Source organism: Gasterosteus aculeatus, chromosome 8 (genome assembly GCF_964276395.1).
Source record: "Gasterosteus aculeatus chromosome 8, fGasAcu3.hap1.1, whole genome shotgun sequence".
Taxonomy (NCBI): domain Eukaryota; kingdom Metazoa; phylum Chordata; class Actinopteri; order Perciformes; family Gasterosteidae; genus Gasterosteus; species Gasterosteus aculeatus.
The window spans coordinates 16106273-16127745 of record NC_135695.1 but is presented as its reverse complement, the minus strand read 5'-3'; the positions used below and the strand labels follow the sequence as shown (position 1 = coordinate 16127745).

Here is a 21473-nt window from a genome sequence, read left to right as displayed (position 1 = left end):
TGACACAGAAGTAGTAATTGTTTTATTTAATTTCAACATGAACAATGTGGACTTTCCAATCAGTCCACCACTTTGTGGAAATTATGAGGAAGAAAATTCTTTTTTTTTTAAATTTGCACTGTATAAAAAAACAAAGCAGATAGTCAGAAAAATATTTAATTACAAAACACAAGAAAAGCAAAGCTACCTGCTTTGCCTCCAACTATACTGTGGCTACCTCAAAAATCCACAGTCCAAAGATCGATACGATGAGAGGAAGAGGGCAGAAAAATAGCAAAGACGAGACTCCCAAACTTGAGTCAGGAATAGAAAAATAAAGCATTCTTTTAACTAAAGGCTGCCGTTTGCTTCATCACCACACCTGGCAGGCTGACTAAAGCAAACGAACAACCAGTGAACATAAATTCTATTGGCTGTAATAAGATATTATACTTTCAATATGGCTTTTCAGTCAGAGACACCGTAGGACACAAAACACACACTGATAAAGTTGTACGGAGACTCAAACTACCTGCTTCTTAACAAGCATTTGAAACGGCTGCTCCAGGATCAGTGTCCAAAGTAACAAAAGAAAAGTGCTGACTCGTGCTCCTTGATCAGAACACTAGCATTAATACGGATTTAGGTTTGTTAAAGGGGCATCTGCTTAATAAGTGTAAACTCCTTCACTTACACTGCGTGTTGAGTATTCTCACCAAAAACCAAACCATGTAGTGAGCAACGCTGACCTTGGTGTTTGGAAGGCCCGGCCCTACGGCGAGGTGGTAGCGTGTTTAATGGGTACAGCAGGTCAGGTTAAGGCAGCTGCGCAGCTCGTTATTTCTGTCCTTCCCTGTTCAACAGTTGTGAGTTTGTCTTGCAGGGTTTCCGGTGGTATGTGTGCCTCTTACTGAACCAGACTTTGTTATGCTCACATCCGGCAGCCTCATATTTACATCAGCACACAAGCCTTTAAACAGCAATATAAACCAGGCATTACACTAGCATTATGCGCATCCTCTTGCAAATAATGCAGTCCCAATATTACGAATGGGTCAAATCGACGCCTACGTCATCTAGATGTTCTTTAAATATTCTTTCTATGTGCAGTGCAAAACATCCCCCTTTCCACTCTCTCTTTCACACATCAACCTACACCAGCGCGTAATCGAACTGGCCCCTCTCCAGCCCCTCCTTGTGGTCAGTCCAAGATGATGCGGGCATGCGGCTATAGGGGTCGAGCAGGATCCTGAAGCACCTGACCAACAGGAAGACCAGGAAGAGCATGAGGAGGCCTACAAAGGCCAAGGCTGTGCGCTGCTCATTGTCCACTCCAACCAGGGTCAGAGGTTGGCTGCTGCTGCTGCCGCCGCCAGGGCCGGGGAGGGAGGAGCTGGCCGGGGACAGCAGCAACTCGTAGTCAAGTGTGGGCACATCGTTCATCCTCCAAGGGGCCCGTAGGCAGGACTTACACACTGAGTGGGTGGTTGGTGTATTTGGAGAAGGTGCAGAGAAGGATGAGTTTTTTGTTCATTAGGTGGTTTGATTACAGTGCTTAACAACTTAACATGTTTTATATTTGATTTCCCGTTCGTTGGGGCGCGAAGGGCTTGTGGCGTCAGAAAGCAAAGGTAGAAGATGTCTATTTTTGATTACGGCAGAACTTGCACACATATCTTCCTCTGCCGGCCAGTTTATTGAGATCTAGGTCGATGAAGGTGACATGACCCGTATCACATGACTATGTTTACCAGGACCAATCTGCCACCAATCTGCCATCAGCTCTCATCGTCACTGTCAATCGGAGCAGGCAGAACGTGACGCTGCCTCCTGCTAACGCAAACACCCCGCGATGTGTCTGATCCCACTCAAGGTCAGAGTTCCCTCTGGGAGTTAATGGTGTTCGGATGGATTTCTAACACCCAAGCGGGTAAAAGCTCGGTAAATATGTGTCTGGGTGCTGTGTCAATGAAACGGAGTCGGACACAAAGCTATCTGCCAGCAACACCGGGTGTCTGTCAGTTTGTGTGTGTGTGTGTGTGTTTGTGTGGCCAATTAAATCAGGAGGTCAGTGGATCAATGCCCCTGACAACAAAACAGTACATCACCTTTGCTGGTGGTGTCGGCCTAACACAAAGGTGTCTCTCTACGACCGGCTTGTTGTAGCGGGATAAGCGCTTCACAGCCGCTAAATGTTAAAACAGGTCCTGAGAATCTGCCTCTCTTGACAAGTCCAGCAGCAACAAGAAAGACAATATAAGGTTTTGAGAAGTTAGGTGGACTGTCAGTCGCACGAAAAGAAGCTTCGTCCACTTCGATCTTCAGTCCACCGGAAGCGGATTGGGGGTCACGGATCTCCTCGGCAGACCTGACACAGCGCGACGTCAACAGACGTGGTGTCGTCAGTTGTTCCTCGTTATGTCGAGCAACCAGCGAGGGACTGCAGCTCCGCCCGCTGAAAGGAACGAGAGACATCTGGTCAGAAAAACACTGGGATAATTATCCCCGATGAAGCTCTGATGAGGACGTCTCGTTTTCACGTGGGTCAATTCCTCGAAAACATCACGCATCTCACAGCGCTTCCTATGGGACACATTATTGCTCGTGTGGAGCATAAGGAGGTGGTTATTAATGCCTTCCTCATTTCATCACACGATCGTGCTCGGTAAGTAACAGTTACATTAGCCATCTGTGGGGGGAGAACAGCACCAGCATCCTCTGTAATGACACACAATTAGTAGGCTGATTATGGTCATCATTACAGCCACATTAGCAGTAATGAATAAACAGCGATACTGCATTACATCACCCTCATTCGTCAGGGCACTGTTACACTGGGCCTTTTGTTCAATTGTTGACCCCCTTCATTAATTTGCTGTTTGTTGTTAAGTGTTGTGTAGCCTCACTATTAATCAAAAAAATCAAGTCTCCCCTGGAGGACCACGTTTCGAACGATTGAGAAAAAGCGATATGCAAACCATTTTCTTCTTGCTCAGCCTTCTGTGTTTAGGGGTTGAGATGTTTAGAGGAGGCAAAGAGAGGGCTGCAAACAGAGAGAAACACACTTAAATAAATAAAATAATCTGAGGTGCACATTTAAAGTGAGTTAGTTGTTGTATGGATGGGGGCATTATAGAACAATGGTCAATAGATAGAAAATAGGGATGTAGGACGGAAACAAAGCAGAGGAATGTGAGAATTAAAACAAGGGAGATTGGAAAAGACGGATGAAAAGGCACAAGTCCCTTCGGTGGACGGGCAGCGGCACAGAGGAGGGTTTCGCTGGCACAAAATCCACTGGCTCTCCTCCGCATGGCCACAGTGAAATCCCTTTCTCTCTCAAAGGTTTTCTATCTGCTTCTTCAGCCGCCGGTGTCTCCAGGGCGGTTGGTGCACCGGACTCGAGCTGGCAGCAGGATGACACACCAGGGAAGCGGCACTTGCACCCTGAATGAATGTGCACTTCTGTGTTCTTTTGTGTGTTTGCATCTGTGTGTGTGTGTGTGTGTGTGTGTTTCAGCTTCTCGCTGCCTCTGACAGATGCGAGTTGCAGAGCCCAAAAACAGGTCGGGGAACCTTTTAAATGTTTTCAAGGACACCGTTACAGCTGACACAGTCACATCTGCAGCTCCAACCGTTTCCCACCGTTATCATCTGCTGTGAGCCTTTTTTTATCATCAGCTTTAAGCCGTTTGCAACATTTTTAGCTTAGTAGGGCGAACGTGGTTCAGCAGTCCACCTTTACACTTTTATGCTTTTGTATTCCATTTCTTGCTCCTCTGAGAGCGAGTAGCTTCCTACCAATCGAAGCATGTCTCTGCGTGTATAAAAAGCAATTAAAGGTTCTTAGTCCGTGAACAATAGCAAACGTGGACTCAGGTAAACACTGCAGTGATGCAGGCAGACCAGTCTAATCCAGCCATGAGACTGTCATCTACCCTCTCTGACTCTCACACACACACACACACACACACACAGTAATCACACACTCTTGAACTATAAGTGGGCAAAAAAGAACATTGCTGACGAAACCTCCACACACTGATCATTTCCATGTTGAATGTGGGAGGAGCGGCTAAAAGGTGCACAAATAACCTCCTCTCTGATCCTAACCACCCTGTAATTATTTAGTGCCGGTGTTTCTCCATTATCTCTCACTAATTCATCACGGAGATAGAGAGAGTAGATGATAAATGGACTGAGGAAGAGAAGGAATGGACTCGACAAAGAAAGCATTTGTTCCCTTTGAAATAGTGAAATGCCTAATTTAATACAATAGTAGGTACACCATTAATATTACGTATCTCATATTGATTTATTTAAACAATGACATATGGTAATGTATGTAAATATTGTGGATTTTATAAAAAAGGAAGTTAACATGGAAAGAAGAATCCTTTGCAGAGTCAATGGTCAGTTATTAGTCATGGACTACCAAGTTGTGTGTGTGAGTGAGTGCGTGTGTGCGTGGGTGTGCGTCTGTGTGAATAAGTCATTGGGAGGCAGAAGGAAGACACACAGCGATTGCTCAGCTTATTTCCTTGCTCGTTACGTCTCGCTCCTACCATCACCCTCCATCAGGCTCTCACGCGCGCACACACACACACACACACACACACACACACACACACACACACAACCGCACACGCTGTCGTCCATCAGCCATCGTCTTGCCCGGCTCACCCTAGCTCTCGCCCACTCCATTTGTCCTCCAGGACACTTCCTCCAAGCACCGTTGAGACCCCGGAGAGGAAGGGAAGCGAAGCGAACACTCGTCAGTCTTCATCAAAAAGCCCTTAAACGGACACACACACACACACACACACACACACACAAACACGCATGCAAGTGCATTTATTTTTAAAAGAACAATAGGAGGAAAGCACACACTTCAAAGTTTCCTTACCTCAAATTGCATTCTACATACACAGAGATCCACTTAAACGCAGAGCGCAAACACACGTACACACACACACACACACACACACACACACAAACCACGGCACTACTATCACCACCTCCTCACAGAGCCATTGATCCAGCTAACGTTGACAGAACTCATCATGGTAAATGGTATGAAGAGAGCAGAGAGAAATTAGGTTTCCAGGGTGTCACCTTTCCCTCATCTCACCTCCCGCTATCTCTCACACACACACACACACACACACATTTATTCTAGTACGGATCATTTTTCACATCTGAGCTGCATTTGGGTGAAAAGGGAAAATCTGTGAAGTCACATTAATTCATTTATGCGGGAGAGAAGTTTTATTTTCTGTTGCAGTGCCAAATTAGGAAAAGAAAAAGTAAAACTGCTCTGTTCCGATCCCTCGTGCACCCACATGGATCCTCACACCAATTTCACATTAAAACAAAGGCTGTGACTAGGACAGTATGTTCCCTTCAGTGGGGAACCACTGTCTTTCTTCCTCAAGCACACAGAAAACCAGCCCCCACAGGGGTCAGCGCAGAGACAGCCTTGATTTGTCATTATTTATAGCCGGAGCAACTCTCTAAAGTAATTAGACCGTAGAAACAAGGAGAAAGGGAGGAGAGAGGGAACAAGCGGAACGAGCAAAAGAAAAAAAGTGAGAGGGACGGTAGATGATCCCTCGCCTGCTGGAAATTGAATTAACCCGTTCCAATTTAACTCTTATGAAGATAAAGCAGACCTGGAGAAAAGGCGGAAGGGGGTGGGGGGGGGGGGGGTGCATGAGCTCCACGAGCTCAGGTGGGTTTCCCCCTGCACGGTAATCCAATGCTTAAAGGAACACATTAACTGAACGTATTATCAAAAACAGGGGTTGATAGCATCCATTAATTAAGCCGTGTCGATGACTGATCTGTGATTTGTGGTTGTGTGTTTGGGTTGATGTGTCTCCCCTCGGGGGGGCTGCTGTGTGTCTGTGGCTAAACAGGAAAGATGGGGGACTCCATCTGACTTAACCTAAGGTTCCTAATGGTGATAAAGTTGGACAATTAAATATTCTGCTGTTCCGACACGACCGGGCATTTGGCTCCGAGGGCACACTTGTGTATTTGTGCATGAGGGACGGATGTGAAGACAGACAGAGAGAGAGAGAGACCTTTTCTTCACTTGTACATGCAAATAAGAAGCTGTGGGCGTGGAAAGCACTCAGGAATGCTGACCTTTTAAAACTGAAAAAATGAGCCAGCTAAAGAACAAAGAGGGCAGTACACTTTATATTGATGCGTTCTTCTAGAACCTGTACGTTGTCATAAACACGTGCACTTTCTCACTGCTCATTCCTCATCGGATTGAAGTATGGATCTCGCTGCTTGGCATTTTCAAAGGACAAAAAAGTGGCTGACATCAACTCACGGCGAAAGTTAGTGAACCATGAGAAATGGGAGGGACGAGGGACGGAGATACGGAGCGACAGACAAATGCAGTTGTACACAGATGAAGGAGCAGAGGAGGAAAAAAAAAAAGCCCTTCGGGATTCTCAACGCAGCGGAGCCGTTCCATCTTCGAAGGTACCTACAATCTATCATTTGATCACTGGCCCAGAGGAACACAAAGTCTATTTTCTCCATCAGCACGTTTAGGATAGTCAAGGTCATTCCAGCATCAATATTCAAAGTAATCAAGATTTTAGATATTCATTTTGCTCGGGACGAGCTCCGATTTACCTAAATACAAACGAGGTACAGCGGCAGAGCAGAAAGTCTGCCCCGATGAGGTCGGCCGATGCACGCCTCTCCCCAAAACACCAAGCAGGATGAGACATCGGGGAGGAGGAGGAGGAGGAGGAGGAGGAAGCTCCCCTCTACTCCTGTCCTGACTCCTGGTTATTTGCGTCCCTCGACCTGACGGCCTAAAGCACCAGCATGTCTGCGTGCCACTGGGGAACGCTATGAGGAAATCAATTCTCCATGTTGGTCCTTAACGGCAGCTGTCATGGCCTCCTCCTCATCTATGCCTTTTCTTTTGTTTTGTCAGTCAGGTTTGGTCATTTTTTGGTCCTAGTTTGAAATCAGTTATTTTCTGGCCTTGGTGATCCATTGCCAGTTTCGATTGTCCCTTTCGGGGGATGCAGGATCTTTTTTTCAGTCAAATTTTGTCAACGATACTTAAGATCTTTATTTCCTGAAACATTGCGTTTAATTTAAAGTGAGCAAATTAGAATCTTATTGTCAATTTGTAAATAAGAGAAATGTCTCATTTGTTTCTCCTGGAGTTTATTGTCATCTGTTCTCACAGGTAATTGCGCCGAGGAGGCTGGAAGTCTCTGTCCTGCTGGAAAGCATTTATGCTTTTGTTCATTTACGGTTTCTTTGTCAACTTCACAACAGATGTGCAGAACAAAATAAGCACTCTGTGTTCTTTCCATCTTCTCAAAGTCACAAACTGTGACCTTGTTTTTCCAGGAGTCGTACACACGGCAAACGGAATGCGGTTTAAAATGGAAACTTAGCTGTGAGAATGTAGCGTCCTTCTCTGCTGCCAAAGGCTGTATACACACCTGCTCTGAATCTACCTCAATAGTTCCTCCCAGCCAATCAGCTCCTTCATTGTTCTCTGGTTACCCTTAGTTCTGCATTGGACCTTAAATAAAAGTCATTACTTCATAGTCTGGTTGACTTTGGGATTCTATACAATGTCCTTAGTTTTGAATTTGGCAACAATGGCTACACAGAATTTAAATGTGAGGATTTAGTCAAATCTATTCTCTTTTCTCTGAGGTGGCAGATAGAAGATACAGTACATTCTGCATTTGTGGGATACGTAACATCGTTTCTTAACCTTTGTCATTCTCATGAAAATCAGGATTCCAATAACTTTACGCTCTAATTGCACCTTTCCGGAATGTTTCTATGACTCACAGGCTCAACAATACTTCGGGTCATCATTCCACCAGCGGAAAAGACCTTTATTTGAGAACTCTCGTATCTGCTCGGTCTGCTGCACCCTGCTCAATATAGCTTGGCATCGCGGGAAAAATAATAACGGCAATAAAAAGATAATAAAAGAAGACTAAATGCACACAGTCACAGAGTAAAATCTATTTGCAAAAATGTATTTGACCGAGTCACGACTCTCTAAGCTCTAAATGTCATTTGTTTCCTTCCTGTCGTAAAGCACCTCAGGGGCTGACTCCAAGGGAACGACTGTCCTGAAACGCATTTGTCGCTTCCGGCCATCTAACTCACCCATGCTGACAGGCTGCAGAAGAAACCGCGTTCCTCTCTTCCTTCGCCTCCACCACCACCGTCTAAATCAACTCAGTCATATCTGACCGTAATTTCGATCCATCCCTTGCAACGTTCTCCCCCCCTGTCACGCCTTAGTTCCGCTGTTTTGAAAGGACCTCCGTCCCACAAGGTTAACAAATGTCAGGCGAATCACATCCACCCGCATTCGACATCCAACTCTTAAATCCCAGGCATGACATATTCGCACAACGATTAGGACAACGTGGTGACGGGCCAGGAGGTCGGGGGTTGGATGAGTCAAAATGCATTCAAAAAAGAGAGAAGACAAAATTGCATATCAAGGATTATTCTCTATTAATTTAGGGAGAAAAAATGCAATAAATAGAACAGAAAGAAGGCGTCAGTGAGAAAGAGGGAAGCTAACACGGTACATCCAACCCTATGAGTCACCTTGAGAGACCCCCTGCCGCCGTCACCGTGGCCAACAGTGCAACACACCGACAGGAAAGACCTGGCGGTGAGGTAGAAGGAGGATGTCAGACGAGGTGAGGACAGCGAACAGGCAACGGGGAAGCAGAGAGAGAGAGAGAGAGAGAGAGAGGATAGAAGCATGGAGGAAAGGTGGAGAGCAGAATGGTAATCCCTGTGATTCACGTCTGCATCCAGACAGAGCAGAGGTCTACAGCTGCCCGGGGAGCACAGGGAATAGGGGGGCATCAATCAGATCAGCATCTGGAAGTAAGAGGAAGAGAGAGAGGGGGAGTGGGGGGGTGGTGGGGGTGGGGGTGGGGGGGGGAGATTTTGGGGAGGTTGGATATAGAAATGTCAGCACTCTTAAAGTCAGAAGACAGCACTTGCCTTCCATCAAGCAGCCATTCTCGTCAAGTCCAGAGGGACAGCGCGGAGCCCGTGGCAGCCAGTCCACCAGGCCGTGAATATCACACGGCCCGCCCACACAACACTTGTTCAAAACCGAGGTGGCGGTGGGTTTACACTCAGCATGAAGCAAAGGCTGAAACTTTGCTGAAGACGGTACAGGGAAATGACCTGAGACGTCTGAGCCAGGATGTAAAACAATGCTCTTCACTCAGCGATGCAAGAACACACGCAGCCATGAATGTGAAAATACAACATAAGCCCAGTAAATCCTGTCCACCTTTGCAAAAGAATTGGACCTTTAAATATACTCCACAACGGCAAAGTGCTGATTGCAACACTGAAGCTGAAACGACTTTCCTCAGCAGGGTGCTGCAGACTGCTCTGCCCCCCCTCCTCTGACAACTGGATTCCTGAGCGCGGATCAAACACAAGAAAAGTCTTCACAAAGACGCCGATACATCACCTACGCTAAAGTGGAGGTTCACAGTGAGGAGGAGAGAGAGAAAGAAAGCCCAAAGCCTCGCAGACCGGAAAAGAAGAAAGGAGGGCTTATCTGCACTCTTTGCGTCATGGTCCATCAGCAGATTTCATTCCAGTGGGTGAATCGGCCCTCTTTGGGTATTTCCAGGTGAGTTGACAGACTTGCTCGGGGGTCGAAGGGGCTCTCTGGTGCTCACACGACAATTCATTTATCAATGGGCCTTAGAATGAATATCTGATGGCCGATGTTCAACATTAAATAAAAAAAAAAAGCAACATTTTGGAGCGTCCTGCTTGTTATTTTTTAAGGCCCTTAATGACTCCTCTCCAGACTCTCCACCTTCCTGCTGCTTTAGTGCTCGGCCCCTTGGGACGGCAAAGAGGAGGTTCATGACCCCATGCGCTACGTCGCCGCATTACACAAGGCTAAATCGAATAACGCTCACTGTGACATTGCTATTATTTCAGGGTTAATACATTGAAGTGCCACAAAATGTGCGAGTGATTTCTTTCTTTATGCTTCAGCGTGAAAAAGTAATTTAAGAACTGAAGCGTACTGCTGCGCAGGGTTTAAATTACGGCACTTGGAAAAGACGCAGCAAAAGACGCTTTAGTGACTTTACTTTGTCACCGCTGCTCCCAGACAAGCCTGGGCAGTTTGATAAAACAACCACGTCGGTGAGCAATAGAGAAAGAAATGATATAATAAATGGAACGTGAGGAGGAGATGGAGTGAGACAGGTGGAGAACCTGATTCACTAATGTGCTCCATGGAATACTCTGTATGCTGACAGGGTTGTTGTGGGTAAACCCTCGAGGGTCTTCTCTCTCCTCCCGTTACAGGTCATTTACATGATGACACTGACGACGCCCTTCCTGGCGATCGGTGCGCATCACAAGTGGTAAAATGAGAGGGGTCAATACAAAATGTCATTTTCATTATTCAAAAACCCCTTAACGTACAGTTTTTTTTCCTCCCTTTCTCTGTCTTCACATTCATAGGCGTCCCGCCTCTATATCCAAGCTCTTGATGTTGTATTGAGCGGCGTGCCAGAGGGCCTCTGCGTGCTATTACAGTACTACTGTCCAGCACAGACAAAACGACGGGTAAAAGTCTCTTGCTTTTCCACCAGGGGTAACGTGCTGCTTACATTTCAATCTGAAACCGGTCAAAGAACAGCACCGAACCTCCGGCATCCGCTCGGCAACCTCGTTGTAGATAACAGAAAGCTCTGATTGTTCATTACTGTTAAAAAGACGAGCTTCATTATTTATCGGCTGGACGGAAGGTGCCGGGAGGGCGGTGGCGCCTTCAACGTCTGGCACCGATTTCAGAGTCCTGGTGGATAAATGATACGGTGTAAGTGGCCCGAAGCCAACAACCTCCACCGCTCGGAGTTTGATCAAATTACACTATGACCAATAGGAGTCGATCAAAGGCGAGAAGAGCGCCAACGCAGTGCTTATAAGGGGGGGGGTTCCTTTTCATATCAGCATCAGCAGCAAACCTGAGCGAGCGATTACATTCAAAATACATTATGTGGGGAAATGAGCCAGTTTGAAATTGATTTCCTGTGTTTTCTGCTGTTGGGTATTTGCGTCCGTGCCATCCTAATGACCGATGGGGAGCTCATACACACCCGATCTCAGCAGGGCCATGCAACGCTCATTTCCTGAAGGCTTGGAGCTAAAAGGGAGAAAAGGAATTGTGTCTCTCACCACACGAGCATTGTAGTAATTTCATGGCACATCGGTCCATGATGTGGCGACCTGGTGATTTCAAATAAATCAAAGTCAGCGGGTTCGGTACAGTGATTCCCAGTACCTGTCAGGTAGTGATGTCTGGACACACAGCACAATAAAATAACGTTTACAGGTGCACGTGGTCTTCTAAATAGAAATGTACCAGCAAGTTAAAAAACGGACACACTGGACTGAACTGCGAAGAGAAACACTTGGAAAGTTCGACACAAACACTCGCACGCGGCAATGTGTCAAATAAAAAAAGACGCGCACGTCATTTTCGCGTCTCTTATACGCGTCTCTCGAGCTTGCTTTAACTGCTGATTTCTCCGATATATTGCGATTGGAAGTAGTCGTTAGAATATTAGACAAACCTGCCGCTTCAAACTTTGTGATGCGCTCGTCTCCCCTCTTCTTCCTCTTCCTCTTCCTCTTCCTCTTCCTCCTCCTGCTGCTGCTGTAGATGCTGAGCGTCGCTCTGCGAGGAGACACGACGGTGAAGCTGCCCCCGCGACTCTGCCCCCCCCCCCCTCCTCCCTCCCCCACTGCACCGCCCCCCAGGGCGCACAGCCAATCACAGGTGGCCTCAGCGAGGGTAAATCAATCCAAGGAGGTTCAGGTGGGAAAAGGCGTGGTCAGAAGAATTCACTCTACAACAGTTTTATTTTTAGCTCTAGTAGCTTTTGTCTTCAAAATGTGTTTTATTGTGTAATTATGTGTGTTTAGAAAATAATTTACTCGATTGAGGAGGTTCTTTTTAAAACTCTATCTTTTCAAACCCATGTGCATTGCCTCGTGCTGTCTTTTTTTAAATGATATGCACAAATAAGGAAGCAAAGGATCAGACTGAGGTATATTACCGTCGGTTAAGATTGCCCTGGATTGATCAATTTGTTCTCCTCATTTAAGTAGCAATTAAATGTTGTTTATATAATGTACATATGTATTGTGCCCGTGTTACCTTAAACTGATTATTTTACACCAGAGTGTGAAAATCCAAATGCGGTAAGCTTATACTATGTATGCGCCCCATTGTAAAGAAATTCCAGCCATGTGCCTCAGTGAGATTGATATAAAGATTAAACCCATATGATCCTGTTAAACAAAGCCTGTGATGCAGGAATATCCACAGCGCATCTCACACTCAATGTGATCTCACAAAAATAACCCTTTCACTTCTTCCACAACCATATTGTCCTCACGCATGTTGTTTCACACCTCACAGGCTCCTTCATTGAAAGACCAACCAAGATTGCCTGGATCCCCATGAAAACGGTAGTGCGTGCAGCTTATCAAGGAAGCTCACGCTCATTTTGAACGACTCTGCAAAAAATGCAAATCAGTATTCAAGATGTACTTCTCGCCCCCTTGGTTCATAAGCCGTTGGTCCACATAGTCCACTTCATTTCTCTCCTCAACTCATATTCCTTCCTGATTAGAAACCTGGTCCCTTCTTTCTTTCGTTTCTTCAACTGCCCCCCCGCCTTCTTCCCACTCAAGCCGTGGAGAACAGGTGGCCTCCGTGCACCCCTCCAACCCACTGCCAGGTGCTACTATTACCAGTCGCTTCACCCGGGCTCCCAGCAGAGCAGGTCAGAGCCTCCAGCGTTGGAGCAGGTGGTAAACGACGGGTTGTACCTTAAGAGAGGCCTTAATACGATTCATTGCCGTGATCCTTTTGGTCCCCACAGACTCACTCCCACTGTTGATCTGCAATTGATAAAGGAGTGACGCCAAACTACATCCTGGAACTTTTTTTCTCTGGCCAAGGAGTAAAAGACGATGCTCCTAACGAACCCTCGCTTTTAATGACTGCGATGTGATTTTCCCACTGTGGTTCATCAACCACTGGCAGGATGTTGGAATCTGAAAATGTGTCCCGTTGGAAACGATGCAAATGATGCGATTGCTTCTGTTTGAAATAATCTCATCAAAACTCTCGGCGGAGGCCAACAAATGGCAGCTTGTCCATCTGAAAGCGAGCGAGCGAGTGTGGGCAGACCATCGTCAACCCAGCTGGACGTACTTCTAGCATCTCTTGGCAAATTTTCATTAAAACCATTTTCTCTCGGAACAAAATGGCAGCTTCACATTAGGGGCTGAAAATGTGTATATGTTTTAAAGTAGAAGTGCGTGTTCATCCTCTGTGGAGCGACTGTGTGGGTGTCTGCAAGTACATCACAGACCTAACGATGGTGAGTGTGTCATTTTCCCAGGTGTGTGTGTGTGTGTGTGTGTGTGTCTGTGCATCCCTGATTGTGCCTGTGCATGCGTAATGCTCCTGTAAGGCAATTTTTATTAATTTTTTTCTGCTTTTGTGAGTGTGTGGCCAGGGTCTGTGTCTGTGTGTGTGTGTGTGTTGGCGGGAGCGCAGATGGCCTTGACTAATCAATAAGCCCGATAATGAGATCTGAGGGGTGTCGTCATGGTGGCCCCTCAGGCGTTCAACGCCTCCGTTTCCTTAAAGAGCATCGTTGTGTCGTCCCCAGTGAGCAAATACACACCTCATTAACCTTTTGAGACAACACAAAGTTCACCAGACGCCATTTATTTCCCCCTACATGTTCCGTTGTTGTAGGTAAATAGATCCTTTCCGCTCTTTGGAACAAATGCTTGTAATTCCTTTAGAGGTCTGAAAACGTTAATCTGCCTGGTTTTGTGTTGGGTTTTAGCACCAATTCGGACGTCTTTCGTTAGGAGGCAGGTTTAATATCCTCCACTAAAGTGTTTCAGGTTGATCTCATTCTGTTCGGAGCGTAAGATGCTCTCTAATCTGTCTCCAAATAGAGTGTATATAACAGTATATTGTGTGAATAGATTTCTTTCAACTTATTTAAGCGGTTCATCAGCTTTAACCAGCACTGGAAATTAGTTTCTGTAAGTATCCCACTACAACTCAAATATTCCGACTAGTAACTAAATAAACCTTACACAATTGAACAAAGCTTGTATTTACAGCAGAAGCTTGATTTGGCATTACATCGTCACAGTTTACCGTCGAGCAAACTCTTCGGCTTTGGTGACAAAGGAGGTTTCAGGAAGGCTTTTCACGCGAAACACGATGAACATGGTTTTCTCTTCGTTTCTGAAACCCGATCCCTCCCCATGTCGACCCCCAGCACATGGATTGTTATGCTGACGTGCAGGGAACTGAGAGGCTGCTGCTTTATAAGTCAACAGGGTGCCGGAAAGTCATCAAAACCTTTGGGAATGTTGTGTAGCGGATGACCTTCGGAGCCATGTCCCTTCCCCTGTTACTACAAGCATGTGCCTGTGAGTGTGTGTGTGTGTGTGTGTGTGTGTGTGTGTGTGTCACTGTAGGGGTTTAGCTGATTGAGTGGTATAAAGGGACCTCGCTAAATTGAGTGTAGCGAGACTGTCTCAAGTCTAGTCCCCTGTGAAAGCCGCTGAGGAAGATTAACCTTTATTAACCGCTTCCGTCTCATCCACTTTGAGCTGCTGAAGGAGAACATCAACTCAATGCAGAAATATAAAATGAAACTCAGCAAAGGCGCCTCTCTGGCTGAAACACAGAGCTGGATCAGCATATCTCTGCAGCGCGTGCGTGTGAGTAATTGAGTGAATCCCGTTTTATTTTGGCTAACTGGTTGGAGCCAAAATTGAGCACTTGCAAAAAGAACACAGTTTGATTGTGTGTGTGTGTGTGTGTTCTCTGCTTAGGGCAGAAGCTGTGTCTCCAGGGGGCTTTACTACAAGCCGCAGGGGAGCAAATCAGTCCCTGCAATGAAGCAACATTCATCCATGATCGTTGCAGAGCTGATGCTGTGCAAGCACACGCGCGCACATACACACACACACAGACCCTTCCAGAACCAGACAACAATTTGACCATTTGACGACAGTCTGGGAAAGTTTCACACAGAAGAGCGGTGACAGAACTGACGGCTTGACACGTGAAACATGTGTTTTCTTAATGTGGGCTGCAGTTTCGCTCACGGAAGTTGTTCTGCACAGAGCAAAAGAGAAATACGTTGGGGGGCTACGGGGACCTCAACACTGGCAAGCGTGAAACTTTGTGGATTGTGACATTGATCGACATTGATTTGCCTTAATAACGCCACAGATTTACCGTAGCACTCAAATGGCCTCGAACCTCAAACGTTAAGAAGCCATTGTGAAAGCTCCTCAAATGCCTCCCCATGTTGTGAGGCCCAATTATATGCTAATTACAGGTATTGGTGACTTGAGCTCCACTACTTAAGCAGAGATGAGATGAGAGGCGCGCTATAGAGATCAATAGAAACTCAAAAAAAGATCGATAAACAACCTCCTTTTGCAAACTCCACACCTCCAGATTGCTTCAGTGGCAGGGGAGAACATTTTAAGCCATTTTTCTGTTTCCCAACGGTGCTACGAGAGCCTTTACACTACTTTTCCACGTAGGTAGTATTGCTCAAGACCTGCAGACAGACTTTCCTGTATATCACGGCTGCAGTTTCCCTTTAATTGCAACGATTACAGATCAATAGCTCGAGGCTTTTCATGGCTCGTCATTAAGCCACAGTGTTGTGGTGGAACATTATTTTTTAATGAGCCATTAGCTTGACCCCTGACCTAGTGACAGCGTTCTGAGGGTTTATTTTCTGTCCCTAGATGGTGTTGGGTGTGATTAATGGAATGCGTTCAGCCTTTGAGCAGAGGGAGAAAACAAGTTCCTGTAGAAATACTTATGATGTATGATTCTGAGCCACATGTATGACTTCAAAACGTCGAGCACAGTGACGAGATTGACGAGCATTTGATATCAGCTTTGGAAATGAAGTGTAAAGCTGTAAAGGTCTGAACACGCTGACAAGGGGCAGGGTACCAATATGATTTTGTACGGCTACTCACGGTGAAATGTTCCTACTCGGGGAACGAGAGAGAGCGATAGAGGAGACTGAATTAAATTAAGACAAGAGGACACTTAGTTCAGATAACGGAGTCTGATGGAGCCAGTTTGACTAATGATGCACCATTTCAAATTTTCTTCAAGCGCTTTTGCATCGCCATGAGGATTAATTCTGGCTACATTTGAAGTGATTGATCAACCCTATGAATTAATGAAACGAATAGTAAAGATATTAATAAGGAATGAGGGATAAGCCTTGCCACAGAGGCAACCAGCCGCTCTGCTGCAATGCATCAATTTCAAATTTGTAATTTGCATTTTTTTTTTCAACACGATATGCTTGTCCACTGTATTAAAGAAACACACACACACACACACACAACTCTTTTCAACACTTACTGCACTTCATGAGCGCTCTGCAGTCAATGTGCCCTGTCCAACCCTTTACTTGAGAGCCACATAGTCAATATGATCCCTCCGACTGGGATTAAAGTCGCCAAGGTAAAGTACCACGCGGAGCTATTCGTGCTACTGAAGATATCAGGTGTGCATCGATGGATCCAATGGATCGATTGATGCCCACTAACACGGCCACACAGAGAGCGACCAGCCAGGAAATTACATCCGCGGGTCATTGCATCATTGCCGGTGCTGCTCTGCATCCAGACTACATTAGGCAAGTCCACTCAGTCTGCTGCACCGACTTTGCATCAGCAAAGGGAAAAGGAAATGACTGGATGACGGCTAACTAATGAAAATTGTAATTTTACATGTATTTATGACCATTTTACAAAAAAAGAAGGAATAGTAGAAGTAATTATTTTGTAATGTGTCTGTGATGATTATGAAATTGCCAATTCCCTTAATTCATGGATTTTTAATACAGTTGATACATTAATTCAGATGAAATAATAATAAAGAGACACCTTTAAGTGATTTACAACCAGAAGAGGACATAAGCACAAAATGAATCCCCCCCTTACTCAAAATGAAGTGTCAAACATTCTGAAGTTGTAATAAGTACCCTGGAAAGCAGGTGGGTGAAGCAATACTTGATGAAATTGAATGAGACTCGTTCAGAGATTCTTGGGTAACATCTGAACTTGCCTTAGGAAGGTCACCTGTGTGAAGTGAAGCAGGTGCACAAGAGAGATACAAAAACCTGACATTAGGCCGGGTTTAAAATGAACAATCGCCCCTGCTCTCTTCATCAGTGTAGAAATGGAAGGTAGAGGAGGGTTTAGGGAGCAGTTTGGATATCATTGTAAATAATTAAATGTCCTCCCATTACACATTTTATCAAAACCTCTCTCCGCCCCTTCCTTTATCCTCCCCTTTCTACCTCCCACCGCCTCTTCAAGCTGTCATCTGCCCGCCATCCATCATGTCTTGTGACTTTAATATGCTTTTCGCAGGAATATAAGCCATTCATCACATTTTTGGTGAGGCCCAGGACACCGCCAAGCTGCACCTTTCACAGGACAGTAAGCGTAAGCAGTAGCCCGGGACAGCTGTAGAGCTGCTAATGGCTCTATTTAAACCGCCAGGCAGACCTGATGCAATCCGTCACTCCGGCCCCGACTGCCCGGCTCGGTGTCACACCTTTTCTGCTGCTCCTTAGAAAAAATCTCTCCAGTTAGGAGTCAGCTGACAGCAGCATGGCCTCATTGTAATGACAGTCTGTGTACCTCTTCGGTCCAGAATGAATACTTCAACTACTATTTGGTGGATTGTGATGCAATTTGGTAAACCATCCCCATTTTTGCATCCTACTTACTATTTCTTCTCTAACTACTAATAAATCACTTTCAACTCCTTCCCATCTCAGTGTTCTGCTCTCGGATCCAGACCTTCAAAAACCACGACACATTCTGCTTGAGATTCTCCATCATGCTGCTGGGACGTCTGGTTTGTTTATGTCGGCGACCTCAGGCTTGGTGGAGTTTCCTATTTGGAGATCTGACTGGAAAAACCCCGTCATAGCAATTGTTCCTTTTGGAGATCGTGTTGTTTTTTTTACTGAGTACTGATTACTGAGCATAATTCATTATCAGAGCGGCAGGAAGTAGCGTGTGTTTACAGGGAAATAGGACTCTGTGGGGAGGAAGAACTTATATCAAATACCATTCAAGCAGGGCTTTTAAATGACTGCAATTATTCTTTGAAGCACAGTGAGCCGGTGAAGGACTCTCTTGAGAACAGAGTGGCGGATTAACTATATGTCACCCTGGTGCTGGCGAAATGTAATAGGGGATTGCACGGAAACACTGCAAGCTGAGGAAGCCACAAGCTAAAGTGCATCAATTTCACTTATTACACTTACACTTGTTTCCCGCATAACAAACCTTCAATCAATGCATTTAATTATCAAAGTTGAGCAAACAATAAATATAGCAATAAGAAAAAGGAACAGACACTTATTAGTAGGGCTGACCCAGGATCTATCAAAGGTCATCGCAGTCCCAAATCCTCACATGATCTGACCTCACTAATCCTCGTCGTGTAAGGTTTTCTAATGAGGTATGTGTAACATACTTGATTAGTTGAGTCATAATCACACAATCAAATGACCTATCGGACAGACTTAAGTTAATTGCATTGAGGGGCCTCAAACTGCTGTCAACACATCCTAATGCACGTGTAGGCGTCTCCTCATTTCTGTCCTTGCACCAGTCGCATTATTCCTCTTCAGGCTTTCATTTCTACTTTTTGTATGGCCTCACCTTTGCCCACTTTTCTCTGTTTCCCTCTCCACCTCCTACCTCAGTGTAATAAATCACCTAACCCGCCCGTCTCTCTGACCCGGACAAGTATCGCTGAGACGACGGATCTCTATATTTAAAACCACATCAAACCCGTCATGCAAAGGGAGAGAGAGAGAGAACCAACGGTAGCTTGTGGACCCACAGACTCAGAGAGCCAGAGAGAGAAATATAAGTATATGCCGAATATCGACCATGTGTTGGTCAGAATAACCCCTATTTTTATGATCTGCTGTCTTTCTACAAAGCCAATGCAAACCTCTGACAGGCGAACATTAGTTCCTGCCTGTCACTGACCTCCATCGTAGGAAAGGGAAATAGTGTGGAAAGTTAACCTAACAGGTCTTCCATCATCATTCAGAGCAGATTGTCAGAGAGCAACGAGGGCTAGAAGACCAGCAACACCTGTAGCCCGCTGCAGCTGTGGAGTCCCATTTACTCCGTCAGATCAGCTGGCACTGGAGGAGACAGCTGATCAACAGCTGTTTTGTTGTTTCTTGTGAAATCCGGCCAAAATACCTCTTATCTTCTCATCCACTTGTTGATCTGTCCTTCATATCACTACACACTTAATCATTCGCTATGGCCTAAGAGGTCTAGTACACCAGCGGCTCATTCTGCATGTTTGGAAGGGAGTGATTCGCTTGTGCAGACCTGCCCTTTTGGTCTTTCTGCAATCTTCTCTGTGGGCCAGAAAGTAGCGCTCCTCCAGACAACTTACGCACGCCTGTGGTAAGAAAAGCAGCCCGTATTTATGGCCTCCTTTATCTCTGCTCGCCCACTGAAACATATTTCTACAGAGGCTAAAATGGGCACCCCGGGCCCCTAAATCTTATGACACATCAGACCTCTGAACGGTTAACACAGCCGGCTGGAGGAAGGAGACCAGTGGCTGATCAATAGAAACAGCATTTGCTCTCATTGTTTTTCCTCCTCTCAGCAGAATCTCCATTCTCATAAAGAATCTGCTGCGCGCAATTAGGGTGTGCTGTCTGACGGTGTCTTGGGTTGACCGGGGATTCGATTTAGAAAAATGGTGGAGGGGGAGGGAGTGAGGTGATAATGGAATTGAAAGGCTTAGAAACTGGCTAATGCCTGATATTTAAAAGCATTGCAAAGCATAAAATATGACAAGGAAAATTAAGACATGAATTAATGTTGATATGCAGAACAGTATATTTGCATATTGGTATCCTAGATATTCATTGAAACAGTTAACAGTTAACTACTTCAGCAACTTTGAACAGTTTATAGACCGTAATACAATATTTGTTTAACAAATACATTCGGTCATCATGCATTCTTAATCTGAAATTCTTGATGGTCAGATGGTGTCAGCAGCAACAGCATGCAGAGCATAGACATTTAATTAGCTAATTAAGAACGTGCACATCACATTGGTGATGGACAAGCAATAGTAGTTTTTAGATTGCATTTACTTTTTTGAATTTTTAACGGATTAATGGATGGGTGCCAAGAAGTGGTCACCCTCCATGAAACTTTGGTTACGCCTTCAGTTCGACACCAACATCCATCCATCCATCTTCAAACCGCTCATCCTGCACGCAGGGTCGCGGGGGGGCCGGAGGCTACTTCGGGCAACAATGAACTTTCATTTTTATTCCAAGTTCTGCCGCATTTTATGCTCCTGTTCCTGTCACATAATTCTCCAGTTGTTCAAACGGGAAAGGAAGAGGGAAAAAAGTGTTTCTGGAAGTTTCTTCCTTCACAGTACAGATTTTCACCAAGACCTATAAACGACATAAAGGAAGAAGTATTGTTAAATTCAGGAATTATAGTGAATATGTGAGAAAGAGGTGTGTTTCATGACCTGGACTAACTGGCCTGTGCCGATACACCGAGTGTGATCCAGCCACAGGGACTGTTTGTGAGCCCTGTAGCGCATGCCGACACACACACACACACACACACACACACACACACACACACACAGAGCTGTGTATGACACAGCAGTACTGTAACCACTTTTCTGAGGTAATGTCGGGCCTGGGAGTTCCAGCACGTCCTGGCCGTGCATGCTCGGGTGAGACGGGGGACTGGTTAGAGCACTCTCACTGCCCATTACTGCTGAACATGCACACCGATCCTCCACACATAGAGCGTTTTCTTTTCCACTCATTTACAATGCTAAGCAAGTACTGGCTGTCCCTCCACCTCTCTTCCTCACTCTCATTTTTATTAAAGCTAAAGTGATTTATTTTTATTACACACGTCCGAATCTGGTTTTGCCGTCTTATCTTATCTTATGGGGCAGGCGCGATATATGAGCATGAGATAAGGAGATATATTGACCATTTACTTTTATTGAAAGACACAAAGCTCGTCAATGTTAGAACGGCAATAACAAGGGAAGCTTTATGAAAAGATGGAGGGGATAAACTTGTGAAAAATGTGATTTTAATGTGAAGCAATATCCCCAAACAAAAGCCTCTATTATCGAACTGTCCTCAGCCAAAGGTGCAGGAGCGTCTCCGTCTTTTTGTCACATTATGCTTGAGAAAAAACAATAAATGTCCTTGTTTAAGAACACAGAAAGAAATATTCATAGCAAATATGTTGTTGGTTGGTTCATCTAAAAT

The 21473-nt window shown here is 45.4% G+C and overlaps 2 protein-coding genes across 2 annotated transcripts; both read right to left on the bottom strand.

Moving 5' to 3' along the window:
- Position 1: 1 nt before the first annotated feature.
- ctxn1 (cortexin 1) lies at positions 2 to 1422 on the bottom strand. The gene has a single exon (XM_078108390.1). The coding sequence runs from the start codon at positions 1420 to 1422 to the stop codon at positions 1132 to 1134; it is 291 nt and encodes a 96-aa protein (XP_077964516.1). The 3' UTR covers positions 2 to 1131.
- On the bottom strand, positions 2 to 12924 carry LOC144382980 (uncharacterized). The gene is made up of 5 exons (XM_040184508.2): positions 12898 to 12924; positions 11634 to 11844; positions 11236 to 11286; positions 2958 to 3022; positions 2 to 2434 (listed from the first exon to the last, which is right to left on the bottom strand). Exons 1-5 carry the CDS (start codon positions 12922 to 12924, stop codon positions 2396 to 2398), a joined length of 393 nt encoding a protein of 130 aa, XP_040040442.2. The 3' UTR covers positions 2 to 2395.
- Between the last annotated feature and the right edge of the window lie 8549 nt (positions 12925 to 21473).